The sequence below is a fragment of the Lithobates pipiens genome, unplaced genomic scaffold (genome assembly GCF_037356315.1).
Source record: "Lithobates pipiens isolate NorthernLeopardFrog02 unplaced genomic scaffold, aLitPip1_a1.2 Scaffold_22, whole genome shotgun sequence".
In the NCBI taxonomy this organism is placed as follows: domain Eukaryota; kingdom Metazoa; phylum Chordata; class Amphibia; order Anura; family Ranidae; genus Lithobates; species Lithobates pipiens.
The window spans coordinates 287,494,558-287,513,032 of NW_027507784.1; the positions used below are offsets into that span (position 1 = coordinate 287,494,558).

At 44.2% G+C, this 18,475-nt stretch overlaps 1 protein-coding gene across 1 annotated transcript in view; it reads right to left on the reverse strand.

The window, feature by feature from the left end:
• Positions 1-18,036, reverse strand: part of MAD1L1 (mitotic arrest deficient 1 like 1) — a 1,159,769-nt gene extending 1,141,733 nt beyond the window's left edge. Inside the window, exons 1-3 of the mRNA XM_077449134.1 lie at positions 17,942-18,036; positions 10,545-10,711; positions 9,112-9,252 (exon numbers count right to left, since the gene is read on the reverse strand). Of these exons, the coding sequence (XP_077305260.1) occupies positions 9,112-9,252; positions 10,545-10,694 (291 nt within the window). The 5' untranslated portion in view covers positions 10,695-10,711; positions 17,942-18,036. The remainder of the gene's footprint in view (positions 1-9,111; positions 9,253-10,544; positions 10,712-17,941) is intronic.
• Positions 18,037-18,475: the final 439 nt, after the last annotated feature.

Consider the following 18,475-nt stretch of genomic DNA (forward strand, 5'->3'; position numbering starts at 1 on the left):
CACCTTACAGATTTTCTGTAAAAGTGAACTTACACTTTAAAGGAAGATTCCTGGGAAGGGAAATACAGGTATATCTTATTAGATGCCTGAAAAATAGTCCCAACTGAAAAAAAAAAAAAAAAAATAGCGAGCTACCAATAATTAATCTGATCTAATTATAGAAGAACTTAAGTGTCTTTATATGCAGAGATAAAACCCAGGTCATACTGCTAAAAAGTGACAGCAACAAAAATGTTCAAGTGCATAGATTCCACAAAAAAAATAAATTATACATACATACATACATACATACATACATATATATATATATATACATACACATACACAAAATATAATTCTGCCAGATTGTTCTTATGGAAGTGACTTTTCATCACTTTCTCTCCCTCTGACTTCCATGCAAGAAACAGACAAAAGCCCAAAGGAAAGCAATACAAGCCTAGTTAACCACTACAATACAAGGCACTTTCACCCCCTTCCTTCCCAGCCCAATTTTCAGATTTCAACACTCTCATAATTTCAATGACAATTGCGCGATTATGCTACGCTGTACCCAAATTAAATTGTTATTTTGTTGTTTGCACAAATAGAGCTTTATTTTGGTGTTATTTATTAACCACTTGCTTACTGGGCACTTAAACACCCTTCCTGCCCAGACCAATTTTCAGCTTTCGGTGCTCTCACACTTTGAATGACAATTACTCAGTCATGCAACACTGTACCCAAATGAATTTTTTGTCCTTTTTTTCCCACAAATAGAGCTTTCTTTTGGTGGTATTTGATCACCTCTGGAGTTTTTATTTTTTGCGCTATAAATGAAAAAAGACCGAAAATTTTGAAAAAAAAATGCATATTTCTTTGTTTCTGTGACAGAATTATGCAAATTATTAATTTTTCTTCATAAATTTTGGCCACAATTTATACTGCTACATGTCTTTGGTAAAAATAACCCAAATTAGTGGATATGATTTGGTCTTTGTGAAAGTTAGAGAGTCTACAAGCTGTGGTGCGAATCGCACAAAATTGATCACATCTGATGTACTGGTAGCCTATCTCGCTTCTTGTGACCCGAACAAGTCAGGAAAGTACAAATACCCCCCAAATGACCCCTTTTTGGAAAGTAGACATTCCAACGTATTTAGTAAGAGGCATAGTGAGCTTTTTGATGTTGTCTGTTTTCTCCACAATTCTTTGCAAAATTAAGATTTTTCATTATTTTTTTTTCTCCACAAAATTGTCATTGTAAAAAGGTTATTTCTCTCACGTGGCATGTGTATACCACAAATGACACCCCCCCAAAAAATTCTGCTACTCCTCCTGAGTATTACAATACCACATGTGTGGGACTTTTTCACAGCCTGGCCACATAGAGAGGCCCAACATGCAGGTAGCGCCATCATGTGTTCTAGGAACATAAATTACCCATCTAACTTGTTGACTATTTATTACACTTTTGAAGCACCAGGACAATGACACATGACACTGATGAACGATGGCACTGATATGTGGCAATGATGACAGATGGCACTAATACGTGGCACTGAAGATACGTGGCACTAATACGTGGCACTGAAGACACGTGGCACTAATACGTGGCACTGAAGACACGTGGCACTAATGACAGATGGCACTAATACATGGCACCGATGACGCGTGGCACTAATGACAGATGGCACTGATAAGTGGCATTGAGGACACGTGACACTGACAGGTGGCACTGATGACAAATGGCACTTATACGTGGCACTGGGGGCAGGTAGCACTGCTGGGGGAGGATGGCACTTTTTTTTTTTTACTTTTTTACTTTTTTTTTTCTCAAGGCAGAACGGCTGCCGCTGCAGCCGTTCATCTCTCCCCTCTCACACGGTCTGCGTGAGGAGGGAGAGCGGCGCTGAGAGATGATCTCATATGTTTACATATGAGATCATCTCCCATTGGACACGCCGATCACGCTGTAAACGGCCGCTGTGATTGGCCGTTTACAGCGATCTGTGTTTGCCTGTCCCCGGGGGACACGGCAAACGCAGAACTTCCGCGATGCGCGCCCGCGGCGGCGCGCATTGCGGAAGTAAACATTAGGACGTCCAGGGACGGCCTCCCGGACGAACGCGCCTGCTCTACGGCCGTCATTCGGCTATAGGGCGGGCGCGAGGTGGTTAACAATTCAGATTTTTATTTTTTGCGATATAAGCGAAAAAAAGAGTGGAAATTTGGAAAAAAAAAAAAAAGAATATTTTCTTCTTTCTATTTTAAAAGAAATCCAACAAAATTGAATTTTGTCATAAATTTAATCCAAAATGTAATCTGCTACATGTCTTTGGTAAAAAAAAAAATTGGTTAAGTGTATAATAATTGGTTTGTGTGATCATGTACATATGTGTGCAGGTGATCACGGACATATAGTTTCATAGTTAGTTAGGTTGAATAAAGACACCAGTCCATCCAGTTCAACCTGAGTGAGTGTCTACAATTGTCCCTATCCCTGTACATTGCACACTCACATCAGTCCCCACGATCCAAGGTTCCCATTCATATACTAGGGCCAATTTTGGACAGAGGCCAATTAACCTACCTGCATGTCTTTGGATTGTGGGAGGAAATCGGAGTACCCGGAGGAAACCCACACAGGCACAGGGAGAACATGCAAACTCCAGCAGGTAGTGTCGTGGTTGGGATTTGAACCAGCGACCCTTCTTACTGTTAGGTGAGAGTGCTAACCACTACACCACTGTGCCGCCCAATATGTGTGCAGATAATCATTGGGACATGTGATTTTTAGTGGGACTTATGTGGGGGACATGTGTTTTTATTATTGGGGACATGTGTGTTTTGGGGACATTGTGTTTATACTGTATGGGGACATGTGTGTTTTCACTAGACTGGTGATCAGTGAGTAAAAAGCTGTAAAAAACAGCTCATACTCACTGATCATCAGCTGGCTGCAGCGATCTGCTCTCCTCAGCGATGACTTCCGTGTGAGGAGAGGAGGAGCCGATTGCCTAGCAACCGGCTGTTTGTTTACATCACATGACGGCCGTGATTGGACACGGCCGTCATGTGATCAGGAGGGCCAATCACAGAGCCCTCCTGCAGATCCGAGATGCGCCGTGTCCGGGTGACTCGGGATCGCGCCGCTGCGCGGGCATGCGTGCGAGCTATCCCCCTACTACTGATGGACGTTCAGGAACGTCCACTCAGAAGTAGAGAGCTCCCATCCGGCCGTATATGTACATTGGCCGGGTGGGAAGTAGTTAAAAAGAAAAAAGTAGTTAAAAAGAAAAAAAAAGTCAGAAATAATTTTGATTTTCCTGAATGGAGTACAGGACAGAGTATTCAAAGACTCTAGGTTATAGGTGCATATGTGCAAACAAACTACCTCAGTGTAGCATTTATTAAAACAAAATTTATGAAAATGAAAAAGTATTCACTCACATTTACAAAATATTAAAAAGCGCATCAATACGTTTTCAGAAGGTGGCAACCTTCCAGGTGGTCAATGGTGAGCAAGCACTTCTAGGTGGGATGTGATGTAAGGTACTTGGGACCAGGAAGTTAACCTGAGAAACACCAGGAAGAGCCAACAGAAGCAGACTGTCTCTATATATCACATGGATGAAAACCGCTCCGGACGTCATCTCCGGAGTTAAGACAGCATTTTCTTCTCTGAAAGGAAAACCAAATAACCTGCGACTTGGATTCCCTGAGTTCTTAAAAGAGCAAGAAGAGGTGCCAGGATCTTTGGGGAGTAGAGGATAGACCAAAAGAAGTGCGACAAGATGAAAATGAGCATTTTCCCCATATCTCGGAGAAGCAATAGCCTTGCAGATTCAATGCACAATCTGAATTTGAAGGTATTTGTTGAGATCATGTAGGTCCACAATAGGACGAATTCCCCCCATTCGGGCTTTGGCTCTATGAACATGTTTTTAACAAAATACTTTGGGGGAGAGTTTGATCGCAAGTTTGTACCCCTTTGAAACCAAAGATTGAACCCACAGATCTGGGATGTCTGTAAAACAGAAAGGGGCAAACTAATAGATGTCCCCTTACTCCTAGGCATGAGGGTACCACTTCATTGGGAAGAGATGTCTTGGTGGTTCAAGTCTTAAATCACACATAGACCAAAACATGAGCTAGTTCAGCAGGAATTCTGCTGTCCTGCTGGAAAGCCAGAATTTTATCAGGGCTTTTAGCACTAAACAGTGCATTTTGAGGGGAAAGGAAAGGAGAGTGCTTGTTGTCAGAACACAATAGTGCAGTGGGGGAAAACCCTGTGTCGCTTGTGTGGATGAGGGGGATCTGTAAGGTTCTTTTTTCCCCCCCATTTAAAATGTAATCCACTGGTTGGGGAAGAAAAAAAAAAAAAAAAAAACCACCCCACACATCACACACACCTCAATAATGCCCTGTACACACACAATAGGATTTTTAGCCAACAAAATCCATGTTTTTTTTCTGACAGATGTTGGCTCAAACTTGTCTTGCATCCACACGATCACACAAAGTTGGTCCGAAATTACGAACGTCAAGAACAAGGCGACGTACAACATATACAACGAGCTGAGAAAAAGATCAATAGGCAATAGGCTCTTCCGCTTGATTCGTAGCGGGCATGAAACTTTGTGCATCGGAATTGTGTACACACGATCAGAATTTCCAACAACAGATTTTGTTGTCTGAAAATTTGAGAACCAGTTCTCAAATATTTTGTGTGACGGATTCCTATGGAAAATGTGTAATGAATCTTCTTACATCCAAATTGTGAAACATCCTTTCTTTAGGACAGGATGGGGCTGGACAGAAAGTTGGCAGAACCATCTCCTATGATCTATGGAAAACGAAAGAGACCTTTGGTGAAAAAGCCCGGGTCTGTCCTCAGAACTACCAGGTCCGGGAACCGTTAGACAACTCAAAAAAGGTTCAACAACAGAAAGGGCTTGCAGTTTACTGACCCTTCTAGCTGAAGTAACCACTACTAATAAAGCTAAGTTTAAAGATCAATCCTTAATTGTATCGTCCTCCAGAGGTTCAAAAGGTCTTCTAGTCAAACTCTGTAAAACTACCGACAAATCCCATTTGGGGAAAAATGTAAACAGCACTGGCCTGGCTCTGGCCAGTGCTCTAAAAAAATCCAAAAGGTCCTGAGAGAATGGTTTCTCCAAGAATACTGACAAAGCGGTCATCTGAACCTTCAAGGTATTGGCTGCCAAACCTACTCATTCCAACATGGAGGAATGCAAGAAAGGAAATGACCCCCTGTGGAAAAAAATTCTTTAACATGCACCAGGAGTTGAAACATTTCCATGTTTTGAAATAAATGGCCCTTGTGACCTTTATCCTGCTATCTAACAGCATGAAAAGTAAACTTGTCGGACAAACCCTTTTTCTTCAGGCTTTACTCCTCAGTATCCAGGCTGCCAGCCTGAGATGTCCTACATTGGGATGAAGGATGGGTCCCTGACTCAGCAGGTCCTCTCACAATGGTAGAAACCAGTGGGGTTCTACTGCTAGTTTCCATGCACCATGCCCTCTTGGGCCAAAAGGAGACTACTAGAATAAGGCTTGTGGATTTCTTCTGTAAATTTTTGAGTACCAGAGGGATCATCTGAAAAGAGGGGGAAAGCATAATACAAGAAAATGGACCAAGGCTGAGCTAGTGCGTCCAGACCCTCCTCTTGGTCCTGCCTGTATAAGAAGTAAATCGCTACCTTTGCATTTGCCTGTGATGCAAATAGGTCGATCTGGGGAGCTTCGGGTCTGTCTACTAGCATCTGGAAGACTTCTGTACTCAAGCTCCATTCTGAGTCTAGCACTCGTCTCCTGCTTAGGAAGGCTGCCTTTTAGATGTACTGCTGTCAGATGCTGGGTTGTCCTCTGCCCATGTCAGGATCTGAAGGGCAGAAAGCAACAGAACCCTGCTTCTAGTGCCTCCCTGCTTTAAGATGTAGGCTACCACCATGGCATTGTCGGATAATACTTGGATGTGGTGGCCCTTGATCATTTCCTTGAATGACCAATGTCCTAGGAGAATGGCCCTCGGGTCCAATTGGATAATCTATCGGTCTCCTTGCTTGTCCAAGATCCTTGGGAAATCTGACCCTCTAAATCCCAGGAGCTTGCGTCCATTGTTAACCTCTTTGCTGCCAGAAATGTCCAGAACAGGCCCGTTTAAATTTGTCTGTCTCCTCCACAATTTCCTCTTGAACCGAGGGGGAATCATGATTTGTTTCTCTAAAAATGAACTGTCCACTGGAGATCTCTTAAATGGAGACAGGCCCACTGAACTACTGGGATCGAGGCTGTGAGAAGGCCCAGCGTCAACATGGCTGCCCAGATCGTAAATGGCAAACTCGTTTGAAGTTTCTTCACTGCATTCTGAACTTGTATTATTTTTTTCCTCTGGGAGAAAATGTTTTTCCTGCACAGAATCAATGGTGTAACCCAAGAATCTTATTACCTGGGAAGTGACCATGTTCGATTTCTCCCTGTTCAAGAGCCAGCCCAAGCCAAGTGTCTCTCCGTCGTCTTTAGATCCTTCCAAAAAAGGTCCTTTGAGTTGGCAAACAAGAGACCGTCCCCTGAATGGCAATTCCCCTCTTCCTGAATGGCGCCAATGGCTTCCGCCATAATCTTTGCGAAAATCTAAAAGGAAGGGTTCTGAACTGCAGGTGCAACACCACACACACACACAACCACCCCCACCAATCCCCATTTTGGAGTGCCAAATGCAATTTTTTTTTTTTTTTTTTAATGCTGGTGCTATGGGGGACATGTAGATACGCATCCCTGAGGTCTATGGATGTTAGGAAGCATCCTGCTATAAGAATTTTCCTCACTGATAAAAAAAAAAAAAAAAAAACCCTACATACGGAGTCTTGTACCGAATATATTTAATACTTTTAAATCCAGGACGAATCAAAACTTCCCTGATGGTTTTTTGACCAAGAAAACACGTGAATAGAACTCTAGTCCTTCCCCTTCCCAGGGAACCGGGACGATAATTTCCTGCAGTAGAAGGAAAAAAAGGAGTCGTCATTGCCAGAGATTTCTCCTGACCTCGGGGAACCCGGGTTAGATAAAACAGAATTGGTGGGGTCTAGAATTTCAACCTGTAGCCCTCTGATATCGCCCTGAGGACAAACGAACTGAACATTGCCATCTTCCACTTTGGGAAAAAGGACTGTAGACTTCCTCCCACACTCGAGAAAACCATCACTGATATCTCGAAGGCTGGTTAGGAGGTCGGAAGAATACCCCTGTTCTGCCTTGAACTCTGAAAACTCCACGGTCTCTTGCATCGTCTCCTTGGTACCCTGGGTTTGGTGAACAGAACGAAAATACTTCCTAACCTGAAGGGTTACCTTATTTTTGGCTGGAAAGGCTTTGTTCTGTCTAAAATGGCATCAAAATCAGGGCCAAACTCATGACTATCAATCAAAAGGAAGACCACACAGCTTCACCTTGGAGGCAGAATCCCCCGACCATGTCTTAACCCGCAGAGTTTACTAGGGCCGACATTCTCGCGGATTCTCGGCTGAAAGGTGTCCACCAACTCTTTCCAGAAAGAACTGAGCGACTCATTGGGGGAGGGGGGGTCGCGGAAGCCACAGAGGACATTTTCTCTGTGATTAAATGCGCTATACAGGTTCTACATGACGCCTTGGTCCAAAAATCCCTTAGCGTAGCTTTACAGGAAGGACATTTCTTTTTGGGAGGGGGAGAGTGCTTGACCTGAATCCTCCTCCTCCTCCCGCTGTGATTAGACAAAGTGGAAGACAATCAGGGGGTCTGGCTGAAACAATGTCTGCCAGGACCCGCCGATCATTCCGGAGAAAGGCACAACGGCAGTCTGCCTATGTAAACAAGGCAGATCGCCATTCTGAGAGGTTAATGTGCTGATTTTGTGTTCCTGCTATGCAGAAACACAGATCTTTACATTACCCCGCGGATCTCTGCCTTCCCACAGTACAAGCATCGCCCCCCCCCCCCCCCCCCCCACACACAGTTAGTAATCACCCCCAGGGAACACAGTACAGTAACCATGCTTATTTTTTGATTAATGAATGTCACTGGTCCCCAAAACGTGTCAAAAATGTCAGTCAGGTGTACAATTTATCTGTTGCAATATCGCAGTCCTGCAATATGTCACTGATTGCTGCCATTACTAGTAAAAAAAAAAAAAATGTACACCATTGCCTGTAGATGCTGTAACTTTTGTGCAAACCAATCAATATACATATATATTGGGATAGTTTTTACCAAAAATATGTCGCAGAACACATATTAGCCTAAACTGATGAAGAAATTTTGATTTGTTTTAATAGTCTTTCTTTGTATATAGGCACCAAGACAAAAGCTCTATTTGTGGGGAAAAATAGCCACCCACGCAATGGTCAGTTAAAATAACAGTGCAAGTAGTACCGGAGAGCTAAACTGTAGCGTTCTCGTGTAATTCAGTTAGAGGCAGAGGCCTGCACATTACAGACCCCCAAAATATTTGTTTTAGCACTATTCATAAATCTAGATAAAGTGCTAGAGGTTTCTTCCCGTTTTCAGTTTTCTTGCCCTCTACTCTGTTTTTTCTCACCTCTATTCCCTTTTCTTGCCTTCTCCTTACATATTCTATATCCCATCTCCCCCTTTACTCCTTTCCCCATGTCATACGACATATAGAGTCGCTCATGGGTACGTAACCCCAATATGGTACTCTGGTTTAATTATTAGACATCATCGCCCGCCCCCCCCCCCCCCCCCCACGTTATATGGTTTCCAAAAGTTGGAATCATCTGCTGCTTACATATTATATATAAAAAAATAACAGGGCAGTATCACAAAAAATGGCCATGAAGGGAGGTAAACCTTTCAAAGCTGAAGTGGTTAAACCAAGCTGATCTTTGTTATCCAAAAACATATATAAAAATATAGCTCCTTAAAGTTAAACTTAGAAATGTAATAAGAAATTGCAGAGTGGCTATCTAATACAGATCTTCACCAATAAGTGTATATTTAGACTTTGAGAACAATACTATACATCAATACACTAGGGTATTGCAGCAGTGAGTATTAGTGTGGGTATTGCAAATGTGTCTAAAGTATTTCAGTCATCTGTCAAACCTCAAAGTTCCTAGTGTTTGTGCTGGCTTCCTTCTCAAACTCAATTCGAGCCCGTTTATGGCTCAGCTCCATTTGAAGCTTTTCTCTCTCCACTTGGATAAGGTGTGACCTGGAGCAGATCTGGGCGGCTTGTTCTTCTAACTGGGGGATGAAAACAAAAAAGAATATTTAATTTTAGTCTGTTACAAGAAATAACAATTTTTTTTAAAAATCACAACTTTGTGGAGCAAAACGAAGCAATGTAGGAACCATTAACTTTTTACACACATTGTGCCACTGCCAGGCATACAGCACCCAAAAAAACAGACCCTGGAATTCATAAAGCATGTCAAAGATACTCTTTAAAAGCAAACTATCTAGTGGTATGGCGGTGCAGACAGATTCATGTACTTGTCAGTGAGGCATAAAAGAATATTTTGCAACTTAGCTAAAACTGTCTCAAACATCTCTCCTGCAAAGTAGTGAAGTATTAAAAGGCAAAGAAGCTATTGGAAGGAGTTGAGGGAGTAATGGAAAAATATCAGTTCCAAATTGTTGCAGAATTGTCTCAGATAAGACATATAATAGTTACACAAGCAATGGATTAAGCAAGTTGCTTCAACAAGGTAGAGGTCTTATGAACCTCAACTTTTCATAACAATATGGCACTATTTATTCATGAATTTGTTGCAACTATAACACCAAACAGTAAGAGTGTTGCAAATAGGAACTACTTGAGTTTGCCACAAGGCTGCTTCCAATAACAAAAATGTTGCAGGATTTTCATAAATTTTGTGCAAGGATTCTAACATAATGCAGCAAAGGGTACTGACCAATGGAAAAATTCTACTTCATGCACTCTGATATTATTCAAAAGAAAAAAACACTTAAACCTTTACTACAAGGATTGCCACTCTCCAGAAGTTCAGATTTAAAGGAGTTGTAAGGGTCCGATGATATATATAAAAAAAAAAAAAAAAACACACATTATATCTACCTCCTCTGTGCAGGGTTGTTGTTTTTTTTCCTGATCCTCCTCTTCTGAGGTCCCTCAGCGGCACTCCAGGCTCCTTCTCGAGTGTCCCCACAGAGAGCCACATTATATGGGGGCACCCATGCGGGCACGTTCCTGAGTCCTGCTGCTGTCTCCATTGACACAGACAGGACTCGCCCCCTCCCCCCAGCGTCACTGGATTTGATTGACAGCAGCGGAAGCCAATGGCTCCTGTTGCTATCAATCTATCCAATGAGGACCTGAGACAGCTACTGTAACTGCTGGGATCATCCCCGTCGCTGGAATGATCAGGTTCAAATAAGTAAAAGAGGGGCTATGGGGGGCTGCTGCACTACAGAATGCAATATGGTGAAAAACCTTGAGGGTTTACAACCCAAAGCTTAAAGAAGCATGGACCGAACTAGTAATAAACAGGTAGTGTAATCTTTTTGTTCCCTACCATGAATCTCTGATTGAACTGCATCTGTAGGGAAGCCCCAGACGTATTGGAAGCGTTAGCATCGGGTGGGGTGCTTTCAAATGGCTGAGAAATAAACGTATGAAACGATTGTAGAGTGGACAGAACGGTCGTGTTCTCAATTTCATCCATCTTGACTGCTTCTTGCTCTGCACAAAAAACAACATAACAGTCATATTACTACAGAGAACAATAAACTGGTATCGGACTTTTCAAAGCCCACAATTTTTAACTAGAGGGCATATTTTCCTGGTCGAACACGTATTCTAGTAAAACTTGCTTCAGCTATTTAAAAGAAAACATGTAGCAGAATTGTAGGTTCACTGAATTTCAGGCTGATCCAATGGCTTCAGTGCTTTCTGAGTCACTGTCCCTCAAGAAGTATGAAGAATTCGGTCTTCACTCAAAGCGGAGTTCCGCTTAAAAAAAAAAATTTTTTTTTAAAAAGTCAGCAGCTACAAATAATGCAGCTGCTGACTTTTAATAATTGGACACTTGGCTGTCCCAGGGTCCAGCGATGCGGGGGAACAAAGCCCCGCTCGTCTCCCCCTCCTCTCTGTGGCACCAGCAAATTCACTGTGGGTGCCCGGCTTCACAGCTGGCATGCACTGCGCGTGCGCGAGCCACGTGGCGTGCCATGACTGGCCGGGCAATCATCTGGGACCTGTGATGTGTTCCAGATGATTGCTGAGGGGGGGGGGGGTGATCTCCCTTCCGGTGCCATGGTGCGCCGGGAGGAAGTGGAACCCTTTAAAAAGAGGGTACCCCCCACAAAAATAATTACATGTCAAATGTGGCATGTCAGGGGGGTCACCTTCCCTTAAAGCGAAAGTTACATTTTTGGGTGGAACTCCGCTTTATGTTTTGAGTCACAATTATGTAAGTCTTCCTCCAGTCTTTAAAGCTGATCTCCATGTTGAAGTTTAAACAGTTTTTTTGGACCAAATGGGTTCACTAAATGATGCAATGGCTGGGAGCACTGTATGAAGCATCAGCTTCATACAGCATACAATGAAAACGTAATGTAAAAATAGATCCAAGTTTTAAAAATGGATTGCACCGTAGAGACCAGGCTCTAAAAATAGATCTCAAAAGTAAAAAAATAATAAAAATACGACCTCACAATGTGTAGCAATTAATAGCAGCTAGCATAATACCCTAATACATGATATGCATTAAATATAAGCCAACAGTGCAGTGTAGAGCTGCACCATTAATCGTCAAGAATCGTTATTGCGACTTTTTTCCTGTTGCGATCTTGACAAAGGCTTTCCTGATCTTTGGTATGCAGAGAATTTTCTCTCTGCTCTCAGCTGTCAAGTCAAAGTCTGGGCAGTCTGCCAAGTTTTAAAACATTCTATCAGTGGAATGTTAAGTCTAAACATTGTATCAAAGGAATAGACTTCTCTATATAAATTAGGAATGTATAACCACTTAAAGCGGAGCTCCACCCTCAAGTGGAGCTTCCGCTCATTGGAACCCCCCCCCTCCGGCGCCACAATTGGCACCTTTCAGGGGGGAGGGGGGGTGCAGGTACCTGTACAGTACAGGTATCTGCACCCACTTCCAGCATAGATATCTGCAGAAGCTACACCCCTTCGCGCAGAATCTACGCCCCTTTCTGAAGGTCCCCCGCTGTCTGCTGGAAAACACACGGATCCCAGAGACAGCGGAGACCATCCTTATTGAGCAGCGCGACTCGCGCATGCGCAGTAGGGAACCGGGAAATGAAGCCGCAAGGCTCCACTTCCTGATTCCCATACCCAAGATGGCGGCGGCAGCACCCGAGAGACGATTGAGAGACCAGCTTCGGGTGCCGACATCGCGGGCGAGCTGGGCGGGTAAGTGTCATTATTTTAAAAGTCAGCAGCTGCAGTATTTGTAGCTGCTGGATTGAAAAAAAAAAAAACGGCGGACTCCCGCTTTAAACACAACCTTTTTCTGACAGTTGTTGTTTTCAAGTTAAAATCATTTTTTTGCTATAAATTGCTAGACATTTTTTTTTTGTTTTTTTGTTTTTTAGTAGAGACCCTAGAAAATAAAATGGTGTTTGTTACAATATTTTATGTCACACTGTATTTATGCAGCGGTCTTTAAAATGCAATTTTTGGGGGGGGAAAATTACTTTAATGAATTTTAAAAAAACGAACGAGTAAAGTTAGCCTAAATTTTTTCTGTATAATGTGAAAGATCTTACGCCGCGAGAAAAAGTGACAATAAAATGTGAAAAATAGACACATGAGTGCACAGAAATGATAAACAAAAAAAAGTTCCACTGAAGAGACAGAAAATTGGCTGAACAGTCTTTTCTATACCCAACAGGAGAAAAAGACAAGTATGAATCCTGATAGCCTCAAAGCCTTTCAGCAATTAGACATTAGACCACCAGAATCTAATGACCAACATGGACACAGTGAGGGCTGCAACTAACGATTCTTTTCATAATCGATTAATTGGCCCATTGTTGTTTCGATTAATCGGTTTAACCTTAGAAAAATTTGTGGAGTATAATTTAGTTAATATGTAAAGTAAAAAAAAAAAGTTAATTTATTCTTAAATATCTCTATGCAGTAGTAAATATAAATAACCACTATATGGTTAGGGAGCAAAATATCTAATTCATTCTGAGAATAACAGACAGAAGAGATATAATATTAGAGGAGATATATACTGTATATCAGGGATATGTAATTAGCGGACCTCCAGCTGTTGCAGAACTACAATTCCCATGAGGCAGAGCAAGTCTCTTAGAGCCACAAGGCTGACAGCCAGAGGCAGAGGCATGATGGGACTTGTAGTTTAGCAAAAGCTGGAGGTCCGCTAATTGCATATCCCTGCTGTATATACTATTAGAGGAGATATATACTGTATATGCTATTAGATGATATATACTATTAAAGGGTGAATCTGGTAAATATCAGGACTCGCATCTAATTTTTTTTAATTTAAAAACCAACGATGTCTTCCTTCAAAAAAAAAAATTATTTTAAGAATGTTCGTTCGATTTTCTATTTGTTAGTGAGGTCAAACCGACGTTCATTTTCAACCACAGTGATGGGAAAATTTGGAAATAGAAAACTTCTGGGTCAAAGGAATTTTCAGACAGCGTATTTGGTTTTCTTTCCGAAATTATATTCATTTTAAAAACTAGTGAAAATTTCACACAATATTCTTTCATTCAGTGAAAGAGCAAAGATTTTTCGTCTGAAAAATTGATCCGTGTGGCTTGGTACACACCTATGCAGTTTGCTATTGATCTGTTTCTGTAATGCTTTTTGCTGTGCGTTTTGATTTTTGCACACGTGATGTTGCTGAAATTTGCATTTTTGCATATTTTTTAGACAATTTTTTGTTGGGCAGATTTAAAAAAAAACACAAATTGCTGCAAAATCGCATTACATGCTTTTCTGCAGCTTCTCCATTGAACTATAATTAACCAAAAAAACACTGGTTTTGCGTAAAAAAAAAATAAAAAAAGTCCCTGACCCTTTCTAAATACGCAGCGGCTGAAAGAAGCGTAGATGTGAACGTGTCCCATAGGAAACCATGTAAATGAACTGTAGCGCATTTCTGCAAAAAGCACCAAAAAAAACACATAGATGTGAACCAGGTCTAAGATGTTTAGTAACATAATGGGGTTAACTAAAATTAGCCCTATATTCACTACTGGAAGGGGTTAACTATTTTTACTATAGAACTGTAAAAGTAATATTTACAGTTGCGATTTGTTCTTTTTGCACTATAAAGGGCTCATTTTAGTTCTTTGTAACGCCATTATTTTACTGGGCGATTAATCGATTATGAAAATAGTAATCGATTAATTTCATAATCGATTAGTTGTTTCAGCCCTAGACACAGCTGACCCTGATGACATACCTTATGATGAAACGCATTGGGTAGAGCAGGAAAAACATGCCACTACGCATGTGCAAACCAGCCGTGGCCATCTTGGTTTTGGGCAAATGGTCTATCCATGTGATGTGAACCGTTTGTACAGTTCACTTCCTACAAACTAAGTGCAATTTACTTTCTTATTTTTCACCCACTGGTTTACACTATGCAGAGTGTCTTTTTTTTAAATATCATTCCTACACTAAGCTTTATTGCATATTGACCTGTGAGGAACATTGCTGTATACCTGTCTGGCAAGGCACTCAAAGGAAGTTGGAGGTTCTGTGGATTACAAAACAAGTGTTTGACCTCTCATCACTGGAGGGTCATTTGGTTCTGAAAAGCCCCCACTTTTTTTTTTTTATACATCGTGGTGGTCGGTGGTCCTAGTCACATACAAGTTCTCAGGCACTTATTGACAAGTATGGACAGCGTGCTGAGCTCTAGGTGTATTGCACCGTGTATACTGACATGTTTACCCAGTAAAAAATCCATACTGACATGTAAAGAAATAATGCATTCTGTATGAAATTCAAAATCAATGAAAATAGTTGACAATTTTTATTATCATCGATTATAATCAATTATGTCGTTTCAGCCCTGCATTCCAGCAGTGGGACAGGTCCTTCCCATCTCCAAAAAAATTGCGTTGGGTTGAGAGCTGCTCAGCCATTAACAGGGAGCTCACTATTCGAGAATTGAATATAAAGCTTCCTCTGAAGTGGAGGGGCCGGCAGCTGACATTACAAAGTATTCTATGACACCGTCTATTCCGAAAGCAAGACAAAGCTCCCGTCCTGCTGCCAGAACACAGTGCTGTATATATATACTACATGTAGCTGAGGCTGTATACATTTTATAAAGTGCACATTGCTGCTCCATGTTAGAGAAGTAAATCATTTGTTGGGACCAGCTTGCACCCAACAAACTATTTAAATGTCACTAAAACATGCAGATCAGCTTTAATACTAGTTGTTTACAGGCCGCTCTTCCTTTCGTAGGATGTCCAGGTTGAGGAATATGCGTGATTATGTCAGAGACATCAGTAAGGTGAGGCTGTCACAAAGCAAGACAGCAGTGTGAGAAGCCTCAGATGGGGCTGATGTTCCCTGCATTCAGATCAGGGGCAGGACCTACAGCAAAGATGAAAAGTTTTACTTTCACTGTTCCAGAACTATTTTGCATGCCGACTGCTTCCACTTAAAGCCGGGAATACATGCATCGAAATTTGGAAAGTTCAGCAGGGAACGGATACATTTCAAACTATGCATGGGCAGGCTGATTGTGCACAAATAGATCTATTGACTGAAATGCGTAGAACCAGCCGCTGGCTATAGCCGATAAACACGGATCGTTGTATTCTGACAGCAAGGTGGTAGAGGGGCAGACGGTGGGCACAAAGGGAGGGAGAGATGGAAGGACGACGTGCACAGACAGGCACAGAGGGATGGGGGCATGGGCACAGACAGAGGGGAGGTCGAGTACAGAGGGACGGGGGCATGGGCACAGACAGATGGGAGGACGAGTACAGAGGGAGGGGGGAATGGGCACAGACAGACGGGAGGACGAGTACAGAGGGAGGAGGGAATGGGCAGAGACAGACGGGAGGACGAGTACAGAGGGAGGGGGGAATGGGCAGAGACAGACGGGAGGACGAGTACAGAGGGAGGGGGGAATGGGCAGAGACAGACGGGAGGACGAGTACAGAGGGAGGGGGGAATGGGCACAGACAGACGGGAGGACGAGTACAGAGGGAGGGGGGAATGGGCACAGACAGACGGGTGGACGAGTACAGAGGGAGGGGGGAATGGGCACAGACAGACGGGTGGACGAGTACAGAGGGAGGGGGGAATGGGCACAGACAGACGGGAGGACGAGTACAGAGGGAGGGGGGAATGGGCAGAGACAGACGGGAGGACGAGTACAGAGGGAGGGGGGAATGGGCAGAGACAGATGGGAGGACGAGTACAGAGGGAGGGGGGAATGGGCACAGACAGACGGGAGGACGAGTACAGAGGGAGGGGGGAATGGGCACAGACAGACGGGAGGACGAGTACAGAGGGACGGGGGCATGGGCACAGACAGATGGGAGGACGAGTACAGAGGGACGGGGGCATGGGCACAGACAGACGGGAGGACGAGTACAGAGGGAGGGGGGAATGGGCAGAGACAGATGGGAGGACGAGTACAGAGGGAGGGGGGAATGGGCAGAGACAGATGGGAGGACGAGTACAGAGGGAGGGGGGAATGGGCAGAGACAGACGGGAGGACGAGTACAGAGGGACGGGGGCATGGGCACAGACAGACGGGAGGACGAGTACAGAGGGAGGGGGGAATGGGCAGAGACAGATGGGAGGACGAGTACAGAGGGAGGGGGGAATGGGCACAGAGATGGGAGGACGAGTACAGAGGGAGGGGGGAATGGGCACAGACAGATGGGTGGACGAGTACAGAGGGACGGGGGCATGGGCACAGACAGATGGGAGGACGAGTACAGAGGGACGGGGGCATGGGCACAGACAGAGGGGAGGACGAGTACAGAGGGACGGGGGCATGGGCACAGACAGAGGGGAGGACGAGTACAGAGGGACGGGGGCATGGGCACAGACAGAGGGGAGGATGAGTACAGAGGGACGGGGGAATGGGCACAGACTGACGGGAGGACGAGTACAGAGGGACAGGGGAATGGGCACAGAGGGGAGGACGAGTACAGAGAGACGGGGGCATGGGCACAGAGACGGGAGGACGAGTACAGAGGGACGGGGGCATGGGCACAGACAGACGGGAGGATGAGTACAGAGGGATGGGGGCATGGGCACAGAGAGGAGGATGAGTACAGAGGGACGGGGGAATGAGCACAGATGGACGGGAGAATGGGCACAGACAGAGGGGAGGACGAGTACAGAGGGGAGGACGAGTACAGAGAGACGGGGGCATGGGCACAGACAGACAGGAGGACTTGTCAGAAGAGGGATGAAGGGACAGACGGGGATGGGTACAGAGAGACATAGGAGGGACTGATGGGGGGGGTATGGAGGTGGATAGGAGGGCCAGATGGGGGGGGGGGGGGGCATGGAGGATCAAAGTAGTGACAGATGGGGGGGGGCAGATGGGGGTGATGGGTATGGAGGGTCATAGGAGGGACAGATTGGGGGGTGGGCACGGGAGGTCAGAAAGGGGGGGGGGATAGGTACACAGGGAGGGTCAGATGGGGGGGTATGGAGGGTCAGATTGGGGGGGAGCAGAGGGAGGAAATGGGGGGGTACAAAGAGGAGATGGGGGATGAGGACAGTGAGGAGGATGGATGTGAGGAGAGATGAGGAGCACACGCAGGTGACATGAGGTGATGAATAGACAGTGTGAAGTGAAGGAAGAAGTATGAGGACTTGTGTTGTGTCTATCTGAGGGGAATGTTTTGTTTTGTATATATGTATAGACGGTCGGTGGTTCCGGTGTCGGGCACACGTGTCCCCTCATCACACACTCACCTCCTCTCCGATATAAACTGAAGGGTCCCGCTCACAGCTCCTCTCAGCAAATCTCGCGATACAAGAGCCGTACCGTAACTCTCCTACTACAGCAGCGCAAGCCGTAAATCCTGGATGTGGTGCGCACGCAGCTGTCACAGGAGGGGGAGGCGGTGACAGGACCGCTGTGATCACACACAGTACATCTTCTGCCGCTATTACCCTTCCATGACTACTAAGTGACTTTGTCAGGTGACATAAGAGTAACACTGTCAGGGAATGGATCTGTATTGCCTCTCATCGTCCCACTGGTCCTAGCTGTGTTATGTATTGGTGATCTGCATTGTTTGTCTAAATAAATAAACACATGATAAAATTATTCTGATTATCTGCCAGCTGGCCCATAGGGGAAGTAAGACTGAGCTAACAACATATTTAGAAACCCCTACCATCACAGCGTGCAGGCAACCTATATAATTAAATAGATGTTGGTATACAGACCAAATGAGTGTGACAGGCACTCAGGGAGCGGTACACACGGATGGGTACACAGAG